The sequence below is a fragment of the Micromys minutus genome, assembly GCF_963924665.1.
Source record: "Micromys minutus genome assembly, chromosome: 1".
NCBI classification, from domain to species: Eukaryota; Metazoa; Chordata; class Mammalia; order Rodentia; family Muridae; genus Micromys; species Micromys minutus.
The window spans coordinates 45,993,227-46,010,694 of record NC_137969.1 but is presented as its reverse complement, the minus strand read 5'-3'; the positions used below and the strand labels follow the sequence as shown (position 1 = coordinate 46,010,694).

Below are 17,468 nucleotides of genomic sequence, written 5' to 3'. Positions count from 1 at the left end.
AAATACAGTGAGTTTATTAGGCAAGATTTACCGTGCATGAATTCAAATAGCTTGTTTACTACTGTCTTCAAAAATTTCCAATGTGCTCTCAAAAATCTTGGGTATTGACCTACTATGTACATGATATTCGATGCGATTATAGCTTTATTATCTTTTCCTCTTTTCTGCTCACATAATCCTAAAAGATCCTATAAAATAAAATAAGCTTTGGTCACATAAAGTTACAAAATACATTTTACTGGTTCTGCCTCATTCCACTGGCAGCATACCTTGATAACAGTAACAAGAAACCGCTTCTCGTCCTCCTCGTGCATTGCACCACTGATGGAACCTATCGCCCAACACAACGTATTCAAATTTTTCCATGACCATTCTGTACCATTCACTTGATTTTGAAGTTTCTTAGTCATTATTATTTCCGTATCTACATAATCCAGATGAGTAAGATAAACTGCAAAACAAAAATCTAGATGTTTCATGGTGAAAGCAAAATAAATTTATTCTGCTAAGGTTTAACATGTAGAACTTTGACCAAACAGTATTTTTACAAATAGTGTGTAAAGTTACAAATATTGTGATTTATTTACTTACCTAATGTTTCTCTCATATTTTTATACAAATTTATGGAATCAGTATCCTTCATGAACTCTCTTACAACTTCTCCTTGATCATTCTCTACAACCAGTACCTCCTCTGGTTTAGCCATGCGACTAACCATCAATAAACGGACCTATTGATCAATAAGCCAATAAGAAAACTGTTAAGACATTTAGTTGCCACAACAAATATCGGGTAATAGGAATGTACTTTAAAGCATATACTAATTAAGATACCATAAAAAAAAAAAATCAAACTAATTTAGACAAGAGGATTTAGATATGCATTGTGGCACATTCCTACAACCTCTGAACTGCTAAAACTGAGTGGACCCCCTCCCTATTTAGAAGATAGGATTGCCTACCAAGCTTAACTTTCAAATGAGGCATAGTCATACATACTTGTATTTACCAAAACTTGAGACATGAATCCATCGTCAAGACCAAGAAGTTATGATCAACCTTGACTAATCTACCTCCATAAAAGGCCACCATCGTCCTCCTAGATCTGTATTTTTAATACTGTGAATAGTTAACCTCTGGCTTACAGATTTCATGTATCCTACTGAATGACTAGATTGGGGACAACCAACGAACTTTTGTATATCCAGATATACGGCTGTTAGCTTAAGAACTATACTTCTAAAAACTAAAAATCTGGAAAACCTCTCCCTAATTTCTCCTTCCAACACTCTAGCCATCAAAACTATAGTAAAAAAGAACAAACCAACTCATCATTACCTTTGATAACACCGTTAAGTACAGCTGTCTCCTAGGAGGAATATCAAAGTGCTGACTTCCAGATAATAACGGAGAAGCAGATGTAGAAAATGGACTCTCTCTGTAGAGCTCAGCTGCCAAATGATTCCAGTACTCAAGACAGATTTTAAAAATTTCAGTTTCTTCCACTTCTGACACCAACAACATATAATGAAGAGCCTACATATTAAGACCAAGAAAATTATATTATCAACTTTGCAAGTTAATTCTCCCCACTTAATAAGGATTAAAAACTAATATTCTGAATCTGGGCAGTGTGGAAACACAAAAGCCTTTTCCCAGTGCTTGGCAAACAGAGAGTCAGGTTGATATTTCAGTATGGTTTATAGAGTGAGCTCAAAGCCATGGCTACAGAGAAAGCCTTTTCTCAAAAAGCAAAACCAAAACTATTTAAAATACATACGGAATTTCATTCCGAGACTGAAAACGAGCATTAACGTATTTTCTGACATATCCTCTAATCTTTCCAGAGTACATAACAACCCAGTCTCTTTAAACATCTTTGAAACTGGACAGTAAGCCCCACAGCTCTGGTGCTACCTCATTGGAAAGCAGGAACTGCCACCATCAGTTTGAGGTTAGTCATAAAGTCGCCCTATGGTGGAAAGTGATGGTAATGCAGAAAAGAACCACACAGCCTTGAGGATGGCTTGTTATAAATGAACCCTGTGCAATCCAGAGCTAAAAGGACATGGTCTCAACAAAATAAAATGTCATAAGAGCTCAGTAACACAAAATTTGTATAGTAACACAATGAAATATATAACCATGAAGAACACAGTATCATACATTATGATGTATACAAAGTGAGAAATTCATAAACATATAGCAATGAATCTGGGCCTATGACATGATACAATCGTAATAATTTCATTGGCACACAATTTGCTGTTGAAATTTAGTGTTAATTAAGCTGCACTTAGAATATGCTAAACAAGCACTATGGTTTTTATGCTTTTTGCTCTTTGAGACAGGGTTTTCCTGTTTGCCCCAGGTATTCTAGAATTTACTTTTTATACCATGTTAACCTCAAACTCAGAGATCAACTGGTCTCTGCTTTCCCAGGGCTGGGATTCAATTTACACTACTACACTTGGCAATTTTTATACTTTTAATTTGCAAAACTATTTAGATTCCAAGACAAATAGAGACGTCAGATGTGGTAGTGATGCTAAGCATAAAAACAGAGCCAACAATAATCATTTAAAATTATTCGGCCAGCATTTAAGCAGTTTTAAAACAAGATTTATGTACCTCAAGAAGCAATTTCCTACTAGATCAACACTAGTCTGCCCTACTGAGTTCCAAACAAACTGAGTATGAGAACCTGCCTCCAAAAATAAAAAAAAAAGAAAAGAAAAGAAAAAAGAAAAGAAAAAGGTGGTTCAATGGCTAATACTACTCTTCCAGAGGTCCTGAGTTCAATTCCATGGTGACTCACAACCATCTGTAATAGGATCCGATTCCCTCTTCTGGTGTCTGAAAACAGCTAGTGTACTTGTATTTATTAAATAAATCTTAAAAAAAAAAAAATAGAGCCCAGTACATTCATAAAATCCCAGCATTTGGGATGTAAAGGCAGGTACATCTGTGAGTTTGAGGTCACCATGCTCTATACAGTTGAGTTCAAGGACAGCCAGTCAGGAGTACATACCCTGTCTCCAAATCCATGCAACAGGGCTCATATTCAAGAGCATCGTTGTTAGATGATAAACCAGACCTACCTCCATAAGTGCTTCCCTGAGATTCAGTCTTTTTTCTAGAAGTTGACCATGCTCCTTTAGAAAGGTGCAAAGAAATAGACTGAGATTTTGAATAAAGTTCTGTTCATCATCTTTCCCGTTCGAGTATGCAAGTCGTATATTGGTGTTTAAAGGAAGCATCTGCAAGTTGAAAAACATTATCAATCTACATATTATGAATCCATCAAAGAAAAAAAAAGTATGACCTCTAAAATGACAACACCCATTTGCATTTGCTAATACTAACATAAAAAGGACTACCTTGGATTTGTTTCTGGTCAATCCAGACTGATTTTATAGTTTTTCAATCAGACTTTTTCTCAAGAGTACGAGGGTGAGCTGGTATGGGGACTATAACAATGCATTCAGATGAATCAAATTGGGGCTTAAAACAATTTTTTTACAGCTGTAGCAGATCTGAGGGAGGGTTGGGCCTATGACAGTCTCAGCTTCCCACTGTTATTAGTCTTTACCATATTCAACTTCAAACTTCTAGAACTATATCATGAAATCTTTAACATTCGTATTTCTATTAATGAAATATAGTCATTAAAAATAAACACAATGATTGCATGTAACAATCATCCAACCATACCATGGCTGATCCATAGTAACTGTTCTTATAGTTTAACCAAAACCTAACTTTTTAAATTGTTTATTTGGCAGTGTTACTGGTTATGAATCTAGTCATTTATTTCTAAGTCAATAAAACAATTCAAACAATTTCAAGACAGTGGCATCTACCTGTTTTAGCTGCATCATTGTAAGCGTAAACAGAGTTTCAAACTGTTCCTCATATTGGCTTACACTCACACCAGCAATCTCAGTGAGGCACTTTAGAGACACATTTCGAAACATTGGAACATTCAGGAACTATTTTATTAAAAGAAAAATTCAAAGTTAAACACAAACATTTTATTTATGAATTAGAAAAAAGAGTGGGTTAGACAGTTGATTGTGGTTAAAAGCATTTGGCACTTTTGCTGAAGACCCAGATTCTACTCCCAACACCCAGCAGCTCAAAAGTAGCAAGTCCCAGGGGATTTAAACACTCTTCTGACCTCTGTGCAATCTGACATCAAAAGCAGAAAACACTCATGTAGTACATATATATATGTGCACGCAATCAAATCCCATTCCCACAAAGTAAAATGTAAGAATATAGCCTATATATATGAATATATATGAAACACAATATATTCAAAATACGCATGTGTTTTTCTTTTATATCAAAGATCCAGATGGAGCTCAAAATTGCTCTGAAGCTGAAGACAACCTTAAATTTCTAACGAATGTTTTGGTTTTGATTCACAGATGTTCACTAGAGGGATACTGAAGATCAAAACTAATGCTCTATGCATGCTAAGCCAAAAGTAAGCTACAGCTCCATTGAGTAGGATGGGGTGGAAGGCATCTGTTGGTAACTTTGCCAAGATTATTACTACTATGTATGTGGAGTTGAGTTGAGAACCTGTCTTTAAAATGTAAGTAACCAAAAAATTTGGAAATAGGGTTCATTATAAAATAAAATAACCAAAGTATAAATGTATCACTGAAGTAAACACTGAAAATAGACATTAGCTTGAGACCAATATGCAGTACATACTTTGTAGTCATATATCCTTGGTGGTTAACTTGGCAACTGTTAAAAGATAGCTGATCTACAAAGCTCATGTGTTTTAATTGTCTTTTTTGTGTGTTTTGAGAATAATAGGAGGTGCATATTACTGTAAATCAACAGGTAAAATAGATTTTAATGACCACAGTGTTGGAGCATTTGCAACTAAGCCTCATCTTAGTCTGATCCTGGGGAAAAGCAATTAAATAAATTTCTCCCACCTTACAGAAATATACAAGTGCTTTACTTCACTGTGACTCAAACAAAAGAAAGCAACTTAATAACTAAACCAGTAATAGCATTCTTGATTTTGACAGCACCAAGGCTCTACATCTTGGACAAGCCAGGAAAGCTTTTGCCCACTGAACAACCTCCATTCTCCATTATTATTATTATTTGTCTTTACTGTGACATGCTGTTACTATGTAGTCCTTAAGGTCCTAGGCTAAGCTGGACTCACCCTGATTAAATGCTGGGATTAAAGCTTTCAACTTGGGTGTGGACCACATGGGTCTTAAACTGCAATCATCTTGCTTGACCCTTGAACAAGTATGGTAACAGACATGGACCCACACACCTAGCTGTGTAATTCAGACCACACTCAAACTAAAAATCCTTACATTTGGGGCCTCAGCAGCTTTATTTAAAAAAAAAAAAAAAAAAGACCCCTAATGTTCATTTCCCATAACCCCCATGTTGGAACAAATGAAACCTCAACCAAGTTACCCTATGACATCTTCACACAAACAAACCCACACATACATACAAACTAACAAAAAGCCTACAAGCCTACATATTAAACGGTTATGAGCAAAGACCTTGAAACCAGTTCCTTCATTTCAGAAAAAAACATAGTGGGTAGAGTGACTATCCAGAGATAAAACTGAAGTGTACTGGCTTTACCTTATAAATTAATGTGCTGATTAACTTGGTCTCAAAGATGTATCCAAGTGGAATCCAGTTCAGAAACCTCAGCAGTGTTTCTAATGTAGCATGTACAAGGGGAGCATTTTGGGAATTTTCCTGAAACCAAAACATGATACTATAAATATACTTTCCTCTATCTCATATTTTAAAAAAGATAAAGATTAACCCACTTACCATCACAAACTGACAAAGCTGAAATATTTGTGAAAACTCATTGCACATGCTAAGGAAAAACAAACAACATGATTTAGAAAGGGATGACATTCCTCATGCCCGCACCCCCTAGCCCTCTCCCTCTAGTAATGATCACCACTGCTCATATTCCATTAAGAGCTTTTACACTTAGAGCTCCATATTGCATGTGATAATTTAAAACAAATACTTGCCTGTCCTTTAAATGCTTTGCTTTAACTTGGGTTATCTGTCCACTAGAGAAATCAAACACTTCTTCACTCAAGAGTTTAAGAATCACCATATTATTTTGACATAAGCTTTCACTGGTCCTACTTGCTCCAACAATGTCACTGATAAAAGTTGGCCAATGCTTGGGCCACTCTTGCTTAAGTATCTAAAATTGAAAATGCAATGTTAATTTCACCTCACTTGTCAAAAACAAAACATTGTCAACACCAGAGTGTTAATGGTTACTATGCCAAGATAGATATAACAGTGCTTTCAATACAAAGACCCCATTCAGAGACCCTAACATATATATGGTTCTGATGTATGAGTATTGATATTGCTAGATAGATATGTATAATCTACCCCAAAGTATGGGACCTAATTAAATGATGAAGTGTGACAGGTTAACAAGATAGGTTTAGGGGCTAGGCAAAATGTTCATCTAGTAATCAGCCCCTGGGATCAATCCATACTACTATTCCAAAACATACATTTTCTTTCTTTCAAGATTTATTTGTAAGTACATCTTCAGACACACCAGAAGAGGGCATCAGATCTCATTACAGATGGTGGTTCCTGGCATTTGAACTCAGAAAGAACAGTCACTGAGCCATCTATCCAGCTCCAGACATTTTGTTGTATATAATCTATTCAACATTATTTAATGCAGTGCTGAACTCAGGCTCTTAAATGATTCAGTGCCACTTCACTTCAGTGCCTGGTCTGAAAATTTTATAAGCTTTGAAGTAGACAGGACAATTTATAGATGGAGTCATCTATTAAAATGCCAATGATAAGTAGTATACTTTTCAAATCTGGACAGTATCATAGCCAAGTATATCTCAAATAATCTACAAATGGATGGTCTGTTGGAGGTCAGTAGAGAAAAGAGGCCAATGTAAATACTCTAAACTTAGACTATGTGGATGGTTAGGAATGAATAAATGGAGATTAACTAGGAGGCCACAACCCACACAAGGATATATAAACTAGAATTAAAAGAGCCACACATAAAAGAGAAATAAATGCACAGTAGCAGGCAATGTCTAAGAATCCAGTCATATAGAAAATTTGAAACTCTATGTAATCCAATTCACATTAAAGCAATAATATCAAATGTTAACCAAAGACCCTACTTTAATTCCCAAAACCATGTCAATAATAACCAACTTTAACTGTGGGTCTAGAGGTTTCATATGCCTTTCTTCTACCTTTGTAGGAACCTCCACTGCATTCACATACCAACTGTCAGACACACACATCTACACTTAGTTAAAAATAAAAAAAATTTTTTAAATCTATAGGATCCAAATGTTTTGGATCAATTTTTTTTCTGAGGAAGATGATTAATATAAAGTGCTTACCTGAACAAGAATCATATTCAACTTCCCAATATACACCTTTTCTTTCTAGACAGTGGGAGAAAGGGGTTAGATTAAATAAATGCCTGAAGAATTCAATATAAACATAAGCATAGGAAATGATCAGAGGTCTATCAGAAATATGTATGCTCCTGGGACTATCAAAATCAGACTAACATTTTTGTTTTCTTGAATACATTCCCTAGGAACCAAGAAGTTAGCTCAGCATGTAAAGCCAGCTTCCATCAAGTCTGATAGACAATCTGAGTTCAATTTTCTAATTCTACACGGTAAAAGGAAAAGAAATCAACTCCCAAAAATTGCCCTGTAACCTCAAACAGCACCCAAGTATTTACAAAAACATATACAAAATACATATGATTAAAACAATAAATAGATTATTCTCTGAGGCATGAGATGGCTTACAGTGTAGATATATAAATTCAATCTCCAGACTCCCAGGAGGTGAGAACTCACTTAAGTTGTCTCCTGTCCTCCACATCCATGATATATGCAATCTTGCACATGTACAAACACAAACACTAAACTAAATTAAAACTTAAAAATTAACATTTGCTTACCTCTACACAAGTTGGGTCAGAGGATGTCTTGATAATGAGACCAACAACGTATTTTTTTATTCCTATAAAAACATACATATTCATAAAAAAATTACCTTTACCAGATAGGAAGGAAGTTTATGCCTATAACGCCAACACTAAGGAGTTAGTGTAGTTACCCCAGAGTAGAATGTGACTCTTAATTTACAAAGATAATAAATCACACTTTTACCCTTTGAACAAATATTCAGGCCCTGGTAGAGAGCAGTCAAGCTCCAATTCCTTCACCAGTGTTGGCAACTACAAAGAATGCCAATTAGAACTTTGGATGTAGTTCATTATTCAATAGTAAAGCATTGGCCTAGCACACAAAACTCCCTAGGTTTTTAGAGTAAGCACTTCAAAAAATGTTACGTGTTCTCCATGCTTTTGATTGTACATTATAAGCTTTGAGAAATCAGGACCTATGTTGCCCTAGGCTAGCCATGAACAAAAATCTGGTAGGATTATAGGCATGTACCACTGTGCCAATTTATAAAAAACTATACCAATTACTATGCACTTTTTGATTAAATAGATGTATCTGCTCTGGTTTAAGAATAAAGCTGGACAGTTGCCTGAAGCTCTGGTCAGCCTGGCTAAATATTGAAGCCAATTTCAAAACACTGAACCAAGCACACTTTATCTCTTGGTCCTCCCTCTAAAGTTCTGGAATTACAGAAACATGAAAACATCCCTAAATTACATTAATCTTTATCCTATTTTTTTTCTTCCTTTTTCCAGACAATGTTTTCTGTGTAGCTTTGGCTATCCTAAAACTAGCTCTTTAGACTGTCCTTAAACTGAGATCTGCCTGCCTCTGCCTCCTGAGTGCTGAAATTAAAGATGTGCCTACCACCATAGGGCTACATACTTTAAACTTTGTGACTGTATGTCACCTGTGTGTGAAAGTCCACAGAGCAGAAGATGAATGGTTAAAGGTGTCAAGAACTAAGTAACTTGGGTGTTTCAAACTGAACGTTTAAGGCTTCTTTAAGTCTGGAAGAGCAGCAAGAGCTTTTAATTGCTAAGCAATCTCCAATTCAGAATTTTTCCTTTGCAACTGTCCTATTTTTTGCAAAGAAAATCCATACCAGTTTAAGACTCTAGGTAAATCTTGTTCAAAGGATCACAAATTTTTCAAATGAAAAACTTAGGGACTAAAGTGGACTTATAAAGGACCATCAAATTATACTTAATACTTAGGTTAATCCCTACTAAATTGCTTTCTTAGTGTCAATTAAATCCAATTTTTAAAATTCTTATGGTTAGATCCTTGTGCTCTACAGAGATGAAATCCTAGGAATAAGACCAATAGCAGCAGACCTGGTGACAAAGACAGATAATCTCAGCCACATAGGTAAACATAACCTCTTAAAAACTAAGTAAAGGCTCTTGCGGCCAAGCATGAGGGCCGGTGTTCATTCCTCAAGACCCCAAGTTGGAAGGAGTGAACCAACTACCGTCCTCTGACCTCCCCACATATACTGAGTTTATTCACTATGCATCTTAGACCTGTGCATATATAAACCACACACATAATTTTAATTTTTGAAAAATTAAGTAAAATCTAAAGGAGGGGCATGTCTGTAGGAGTAGATCTGTGAAGAAGTACTGTACCAGCAGTCCAACGTACTGTTTTCAAATCTTGGCACCATAAATACCTAAAACTGTTGTAAAAACAATACCAGTGTTGATCTTTTTAAAAAAAAAAAAAACAAAAAACAAAATTTATCACTGCAGGAAGAATGAATGAAGTTAAAATGTTTAACTTTCTGGCAGAAATGAAATAAGTAAGCTTTACACAGAAGTACTATGACTGCCTGCAGGTCAGTGAAGGATACAGTACACAGAAATAACTGCTACAAGAATCTCTCCCATGAATGTGTTCTGTTCTGGCCTGGTGGCACACACCTTTATTTAGTCCCAGCACTTGAAAGAAACAGGTGGGCTGAGTTTGAGGCCACCTGGTCTACAGAGTTAGTTCTAGGACAGCTAGGATAACACCAGGAAACACTGTCTACAAAAGAAGAAGAGCAAACAAAGGATGTGGTGGAGATACCAGAAGTGGAATAACACTGGAGCCCAGGCCATGTCAGAAGCCTACAGAGAAAAGCTGCTCAGGCTTCCATACAGACCTGAGCTTCCAGAGTGTCAGACCTATGAGACCTGGTACTTGTTATTTAACAAAAATAGCCATCTTCTTCCCTTGCCTCAACACTGGAATATCAGTTAAGCTTAATCACAACCAAATAGGCTGGCTCTGAAGTTACTAACCTGATTTTTATGAATGCCAGATCTGTAACAATTAAGTTAAACAATATCTGGCTAGCATTTGACATCCACAAGAGTATGTGCACAATAATTAATCCCTATAATAAACATTTTGTTCTCAAACTTTAAGGCTATGGCTAAAGTCATAGTTCAAGGTGATAGAATGATTTTCTACTGATTTATTGGGTTTGATCAGCACTCACTAAGCCGTGGTAGCTCAGATCGGTCTTCCCAGTTCTCAGTTGGAGGCCCCAAAAACAAAGTCATCCTCATAATTCAAGGGCTAATTAGAACACTTATTGTTCTTCCAGAGAACCTGTGCACAATTCCCATTAGGAAACTTCATAAGTTTCACTGCTTATTTGTTTTCTTTGTTTTTTAAGATTTATTTATTATGTGTAAAGTGCTATGCCTACAAACCAGAAGAGGGCACCAGTCTCATTGTAGATGGTTATGAATCACCAGGTAGTTGCTGGAAATTGAACTCATGACCCCTGGAAGAGCAGAAAATGCTCTTAACCTCTTACCAATCTCTCCAGTCACCCTTTCAAGGTTTTTTTTTTTTTTTTTTTTTTTTTTTTTTTTTTTTTTTGTGTGTGTGTGTGTGTGTGTTTGTTTTATGAGACAGTTTGGAGCCCTGGCCATCCTAAAACTCACTATGTAGAACATGCTGGTTTCAAACTCAGAGATCCACCTGCTTCTGCCTCTGAAGTGCTGGGATTAAAGGTATGTGCCACTACTCAGCTAAGTGTCATTACTTGTAATTCCAGCACCAAAAAGATCTGCCACCTCCTTCTGTCCACCACAGATGGAGGGACACAGATGAAGAAGGATGAACAGACAGACTGACTCTCTCTGCCTACTCTCCCTCAAATAAGTCTTGGGAAAAAGAAAATGGAAGGGAAAAAGCATTTACTGCTCCTTCTGAGAATCCAGGTTTGGTTTCTAGCACCTAGTCAGTTCGAAGCTGTCTGGCGCTGTAATTCTAGTTTTAGAGGATCCAACCAAAGGATCTCTGGCCTCCAAAGCACACACAACACATTATGTGAAAGCAGACATACACATAAATGAATTAAGACCTATATAGAGGTGGCCCACTGGGTAAATATACCTGGCACACAAGCCATGTGACCTGAGTTCAATTCAAAAAACTTCATGTAATGACAAAGAAACTCAAAACAAAGTTGTCATGTGGCCTCCAAATCTGGAAACCAAATTCAAGTCATCTAGAAGAGCAGTTTGTGCTTAACAACTCCACTATCTAATCTATTGCTGTTTTCACATCACTCAGAAGTCTAAGTCAGGGGCTTTTGGTTAAAACTATTAACAGGTGTGAGGATAGGACTGCCAACAGCACAGCTTCATGTGCTGGTCACCACTTTACAGGAATTGGTTCCTCTATATAGGTCCTGGGGATTGAAGTTGCATGGTCATCCTTGGTAAAAGGATACCCCTACTCACTAAGCTACCCTAATAGCTTAACTTTGCTCTTTGTGTGCCTGTGTTTATGGAGCAGGTTGTGTGTGTTGTGGTGTCCTGAATGGTACCAATGTAGGAGTCCTGAGATTAACTTTTCCCCACCAAAAAGATCAAATCCAGGTCATCAGGACTTGGAGGCAGTTGTCTCCCCAGTTAAGCCATCATACTGGCCTTACATAGCTCAGGCAGGACTTGCATTCATAATCATCCTGCCACCATCACACTCAACTGGGTACTATTGTTTTTATTTCCTACAAGATTCAATTACAGTTATGGCCACCTCTTTCCTCTAAAAAATAGCCTACTCCTTCCCAATACAAATAGATCCTGCCATATAATATTAACCAACTCAACTGTAATAAAAGTGTCAGGAGTCAAAGTCTGCATTGTTTGCCCTTTAGGTTCTTCCTACCTTCACACTGGTTCCTTGGAAGAATCTTCCATCTTGTTTTGATCACATTTTCCAAAATCTGTAGTCCATAGTACTGAAAATTGGAGAATAGAACTATGTGAACTTCTTGGCACAGGACTAGGACCTTTCAGGATTCACAAATGGACAAACACTCACATTTATAGCTAACAATTCAAAAACATTATGCTATCAAATTTAATTACATATATTAAACAAGGATCTATTCACCCATAAGCTGAGATTTCATGCATTTTCCTCATTTACTGTTTACTACTCTGTAACGTCCTGCTGTTTATACATGCTCACACCAGGAAGAACCAAATAAAAAGCCCTTTAGCAGCCAAATGGGCTTATCTGTAGAAGGAAAAATAACAGCCAAATAGGAATTCACAGTGTAAGTGACTGCTTGTAGGCTCACACATTAACACGACCAGGCTCCTAAAAATTTAGTAGCTTGGATGCTATCAAGCTTCCTACCACCCTCTAGGAGTTACAAGCTTTTAGCCAATTATCAAGTACTGTCACATACTTTCTAGTGTTTAAGCATCACTGGTGTGTTACTTAAAAGGAGCAGCAAGACAAACCCATGGCTTTGTTTTCAATTTCAGCCCCGCCCTTACGCAGTTTCTATTTCTACTAATTTAAAGATAAACTTTTGTGCACAGTCAAAATACAAATGCATGTTGCAATCTGTATCTACCTTTCAGGTATTCCTTATAAACATGGATGCTATAATTACATTTTTAAGAGTTAAATAACAGATACCACTTTCAATCCATTTCATCCCTCCCACTGCTTATGCACTCTAACCGTCAGCAACATTTAAGAATTTATAATGCTCCAGTATTTACTACCTAAAATCATCACTATGACCAATTAGTGTGGATAGGCAGGAGAAAGAAAAAGAACCAAATGTAGTTTGGAAATTCTAATAAACAGCTGTAATACCTGAAAGGTAAAATCATTCACACAGACATAGCCTCAGATTGCAAGTGTTGGCTGAGAATAAGAGTTCATCTTTAAAGTTGTTAGTCATTTACACAATAAAATAGGAGCATTAGTATTTCAACCAAAGGGATCATATAAATGCTCATTTTAGCCACAACACAATATAGACTGTCCCAAACTACATTGTGCTTAAATGTTTTTGCTGTTTTCTTTTATTTTAATATTCCATACTTTACAAAAATCTTTGCAATCCCTACTCAAACTCTACATTTGCAGAACATTCCTTAAGTCGTCTAAAATAAGAGTGAGGCCAAAACAAATTCTGAAATTAGAAAATAAATATCATTGCAATATTTCATAATCAGCAGTAGTGAAGCTTCCTATCCTGGTCTGGAGCTCTGCAGATCTGGTGCTCAAAAGCACATAAAAGACAAAAATTCCTCTAAGCATAACTTACTACTCTCTAAATTTTTTCAAGCACAAATCACACTAGTTAAAGATTAAAGAAAAAAAGGCAATGCAGAACCCCAACTGTGTTACAGAATATGTCCTCTTGCTAATATCCAACTAAAAAGATCCGTGGAACACCAAGAAACAAACACCATAAATACACGACTAAAAAAAGCAAAAAATAAAATAAAATAAAAAATATTTATTTTTATTTTACTTGACCTAATTGTTTCTCAATTAAAAACAGCCTTTTACATTACTATTATATTTATTCACTTACTAATAATGATTAATACTCTTGTTATATAATAATAACTTACTACCTACAACCCTTTCAACAATTACAAAAGTAGGATGAGCCACACAATTTTAATTTGAGGACTGGAGCCCAATAAAAGGATCCTACACATGTGGTCAAAGATGCATGTTCATTGTTTCCATCACCACAATCTAAGTCCAAATGTATCATTAAAAACGACTCTGATATGAAACTTGGAAAGGTCTTGTTCCTATAGAAAAACAATTTTCTTCATAAATGATAGAACATAACCAAATCACCAAAACAACAACAAAAAAAAAAGAAAAAAAAAAAAAAATCAACCTTACTTCTTTAAGTCTCAAAACTTAAGTAATCCACTGCTGAGCTATGAAGATGAGGGACAGATAACAGCAAAGACTACATGAAAAAACAAACGCATGAAATGATCCCTATGGCAGAAATCTGAGCCCTTAGAAACACTTATTTATGCATCGAGTTCCCCCTTCCCCCCACCACCCATGAAACAAAAACAATTGATGAACAGAATTCAGTTAAAGGGAATCAAAAGGGTAGACCTTGTGGAGGCCTGCCGTCAAAGCCTAGCTGTGTCAGTTGCACAGGAAGACACCCCTTTTCTTCCTATTACAAGCAATCAACATAATGGAACATTATGATTAATATCAGGTAGTGTTAACATCTTTAAAGAAAAAAAAAATGATTGCATAAAAGCCAAATGTCATAGTGCATAAATTTAGCACCAAATCATTTGTAATTTATGTAAATTGAAGAATTCTTTACCTGTTGCTTTCTTTCTGTTCCTCTAATCATCTCATTTTTCACAAGACAAATTTGAGTTTTTAAAAATACTGTTGATAAATCAACTTAAACATTAGTAATGTCTGTCAGTATAAAAAGCAAAATTTACCAGGCAAGCAAACAGGCAAACACTGTTATGTTACTTAAGGTTAGCACTTTGAGGAAGTTCTGGGCTGTATTTTTGCCTTAAAATTTACAAGATGTCAAAACTAATTAATATTTTAAAACTGTTAACTAACACACTCATCTTATGAGCAGATGTGCACATGGCAATCTTTCTGTTTTAACACAATGTATATCAAGTAGAAACTCTGTGTATTAAACAGAATGCCATGGTATCTTATTACTTTAAAGCGTTTAAAGAGAAGCGTGAATCACCAAGCATTAAACATTAAACACATTTTGATCAACCCTTCTGTTCAAACTTAAGGAAAAAAAAAAAAGCCCTGAGTTATAACATTTTCAATTGCAAATAAGAACTGGATGCTGTCTCACTGAAAACTCTGGTACCATGAGTAGGTTTTTAAGCTGTCCATACTAGTGGGTGTTGGTGGTACCCAACCTGTATTGTATTAATTGCCCAAAATAATGTTATGTCTTATCTCTGAATAACTTTTACAACTCATGCTGCTAAGACCTATACACATGTTCTAAAAGGAAAAAACACCCACCCACCCCAAAAGATAAACACCTTGCACACTAGTCCCAATTATAAAAACTTTGTAATTCTTAGGACTATTTGCAAGAATTCTAAGCTTTAGAGTAATTTTGAAATAAGTTAGCAATATAAAATGATTTGGTAACAACTGCTAATACTAAAAATGAGATACCTTCCTCAAAGTTTACAACTGGAAGAAAAGAATAATGGATCTTTAAAACCACCACTTGCTTACTTTCGTGTTCATGTTCTGCGAAAACTCCAATATTGTGTCGACACGTGTCCAAGCATCAGGATGTTCCTTTAAATGTGTCAGTACTTCTTGAGCCATTCTTTGCTAGATTATACAAAAAGAATTTAAGTTAGTGTGTTCTTAGGAATTCATTAAAATGTAAAGTACAGATAATGGCACACCCTAACAGCACAGTGACACTCCACTTTCTGGCAACATTGAGAAATGAACTCTTCCAGGACCCAGGTTCAATTACCAGTGTTCATTTTAGGTAGCATACAACTACCTGTAACTGTAGCTCCAGGGCATCAATTAACATCCTTCTCTGGCCTAAGGGCATCTGCACATACACCACGCTATTAGAAATACACTCAACTTATAGTATGGTTATAAAAGTCACTGTAGAATTTTGAAAAAACTCTTGCTTGGAAGCTACAAGCCTCTGGCTTCTGCATTCTAAGATTACAGATGACCACCACATTCAAAGTTGAGTCTTATTTTGAGATTCTCCCTAAGAACACCTGCTGTATGAACCTGTAATAAAACAGTATAAATCACTTTTAGTCTTTTACCTAGTAAATCATACTTGGCCCTACTGCTACTCTCATTCACTCTTTAGTCTAGACATGACTGTCCTGAACCCAAGACTTAGTCGACTGCAGGCCTGAATCACATTAAGTCAGATGGGTCAGAGCATTTGATGTGTTAAATATCGTACTTGCAAACACTTTCCACAATATAACCATTTGTTTCAATCTCCACAAATAACATGTCCTTTGCTTATTGGTCTAGTATTTGCATCCTAGTACCTTCTTTACTCTGTTCAATTTCCCACTCTTCTTAGTCTCAAAGTGGGCTTAAACATCAAAAGAGAAACAAAAAATAAGGTCTACTAATGCCCCATGTACCTGTTACTTAGCAATCCAAGAGGTGAAAATATCCAATACTAAAAAACATTAACTTTTTTTTCTTTTGGCTAACCAGCTTAAAAAAAAAAAAAAAGAAAATGGCGGTGTTGGGTGGTGTGTATAGGCATGTAGGGACTCATGGGTACTTGAGATCTGCCTAAAGTGGATGCTTGGAACCAAACTCAAATCCTCTACAAGAGCACATGTTCTTGACTGCTGGGCCACCTCTGCAGCCTATTAACCATTACTCTTCCTTTCCTCCCCCTTTTTGTCCCTCCCCCCATTACAGGGTTTCTCTATGTAGCCCTGGCTGTCCTGGAATTTGTAGACCAAGCTGGCGTAGAACTCAGAACTTTGCCTGCCTGTCTCCCATGTGCTGGGATTAAAGACCCACCACTACAGATGTAGTGTTTTAAGAGTCCTACTATACTGTACATAAAGGCAACAACTGTCTATTAATTACAAGTGAAAATTCTACTATTTGATCCTAATTTCTTGAAAAATGTATTTAGCATAGCTGAGCATAGTGGCATGCACCTTCAATGACAGCACTCAGAAGCAGACACATGTTCATCTGAGTTTATGGTCTACATCACAAGTTTTATTTAGGTGAGACAGAGCTACATAGACTGTCAGAGCAAAGAGAAAGAAAGGTGTAATTTTCTAGTCCAGTCCCTAGTGACCTACTTTGCCAACTAGGACCCACATCCCAAAGAACATAAATCTTGAAACTACCTATTACAAGATTAACAATGAAATCAAACCAGGCCTAATCTTTTTCCTGAGAATATACACCAAAATGTACTGTTCTTTTTCCATTTCTCCAACACTGGGATCAACGGTCTCCTGCATACTAGATAATCACTGAATTAATATTTCTAGGCTTTACTAAACTTTGAAACAGAACCTTGCTATATACACACACAGGCATCCTCAAAAACGTGATCATTCTGCTTCAGCATTCAAAGCTGAGATTATAGGTTTACAAACCATCTCAAATGGCTTAA

The 17,468-nt window shown here is 36.2% G+C and overlaps 1 protein-coding gene across 1 annotated transcript in view; it reads right to left on the bottom strand.

The window, feature by feature from the left end:
• XPO1 (exportin 1) overlaps positions 1–17,468 on the bottom strand; it is a 34,824-nt gene that overhangs the window by 8,272 nt on the left and 9,084 nt on the right. Inside the window, exons 3-15 of the mRNA XM_080920937.1 lie at positions 15,557–15,658; positions 12,191–12,263; positions 8,008–8,069; positions 7,430–7,474; positions 6,050–6,231; positions 5,838–5,886; positions 5,640–5,759; positions 3,863–3,991; positions 3,101–3,259; positions 1,338–1,535; positions 592–730; positions 270–451; positions 32–188 (exon numbers count right to left, since the gene is read on the bottom strand). Of these exons, the coding sequence (XP_080777063.1) occupies positions 32–188; positions 270–451; positions 592–730; positions 1,338–1,535; positions 3,101–3,259; positions 3,863–3,991; positions 5,640–5,759; positions 5,838–5,886; positions 6,050–6,231; positions 7,430–7,474; positions 8,008–8,069; positions 12,191–12,263; positions 15,557–15,658 (1,597 nt within the window). The remainder of the gene's footprint in view (positions 1–31; positions 189–269; positions 452–591; positions 731–1,337; positions 1,536–3,100; positions 3,260–3,862; positions 3,992–5,639; positions 5,760–5,837; positions 5,887–6,049; positions 6,232–7,429; positions 7,475–8,007; positions 8,070–12,190; positions 12,264–15,556; positions 15,659–17,468) is intronic.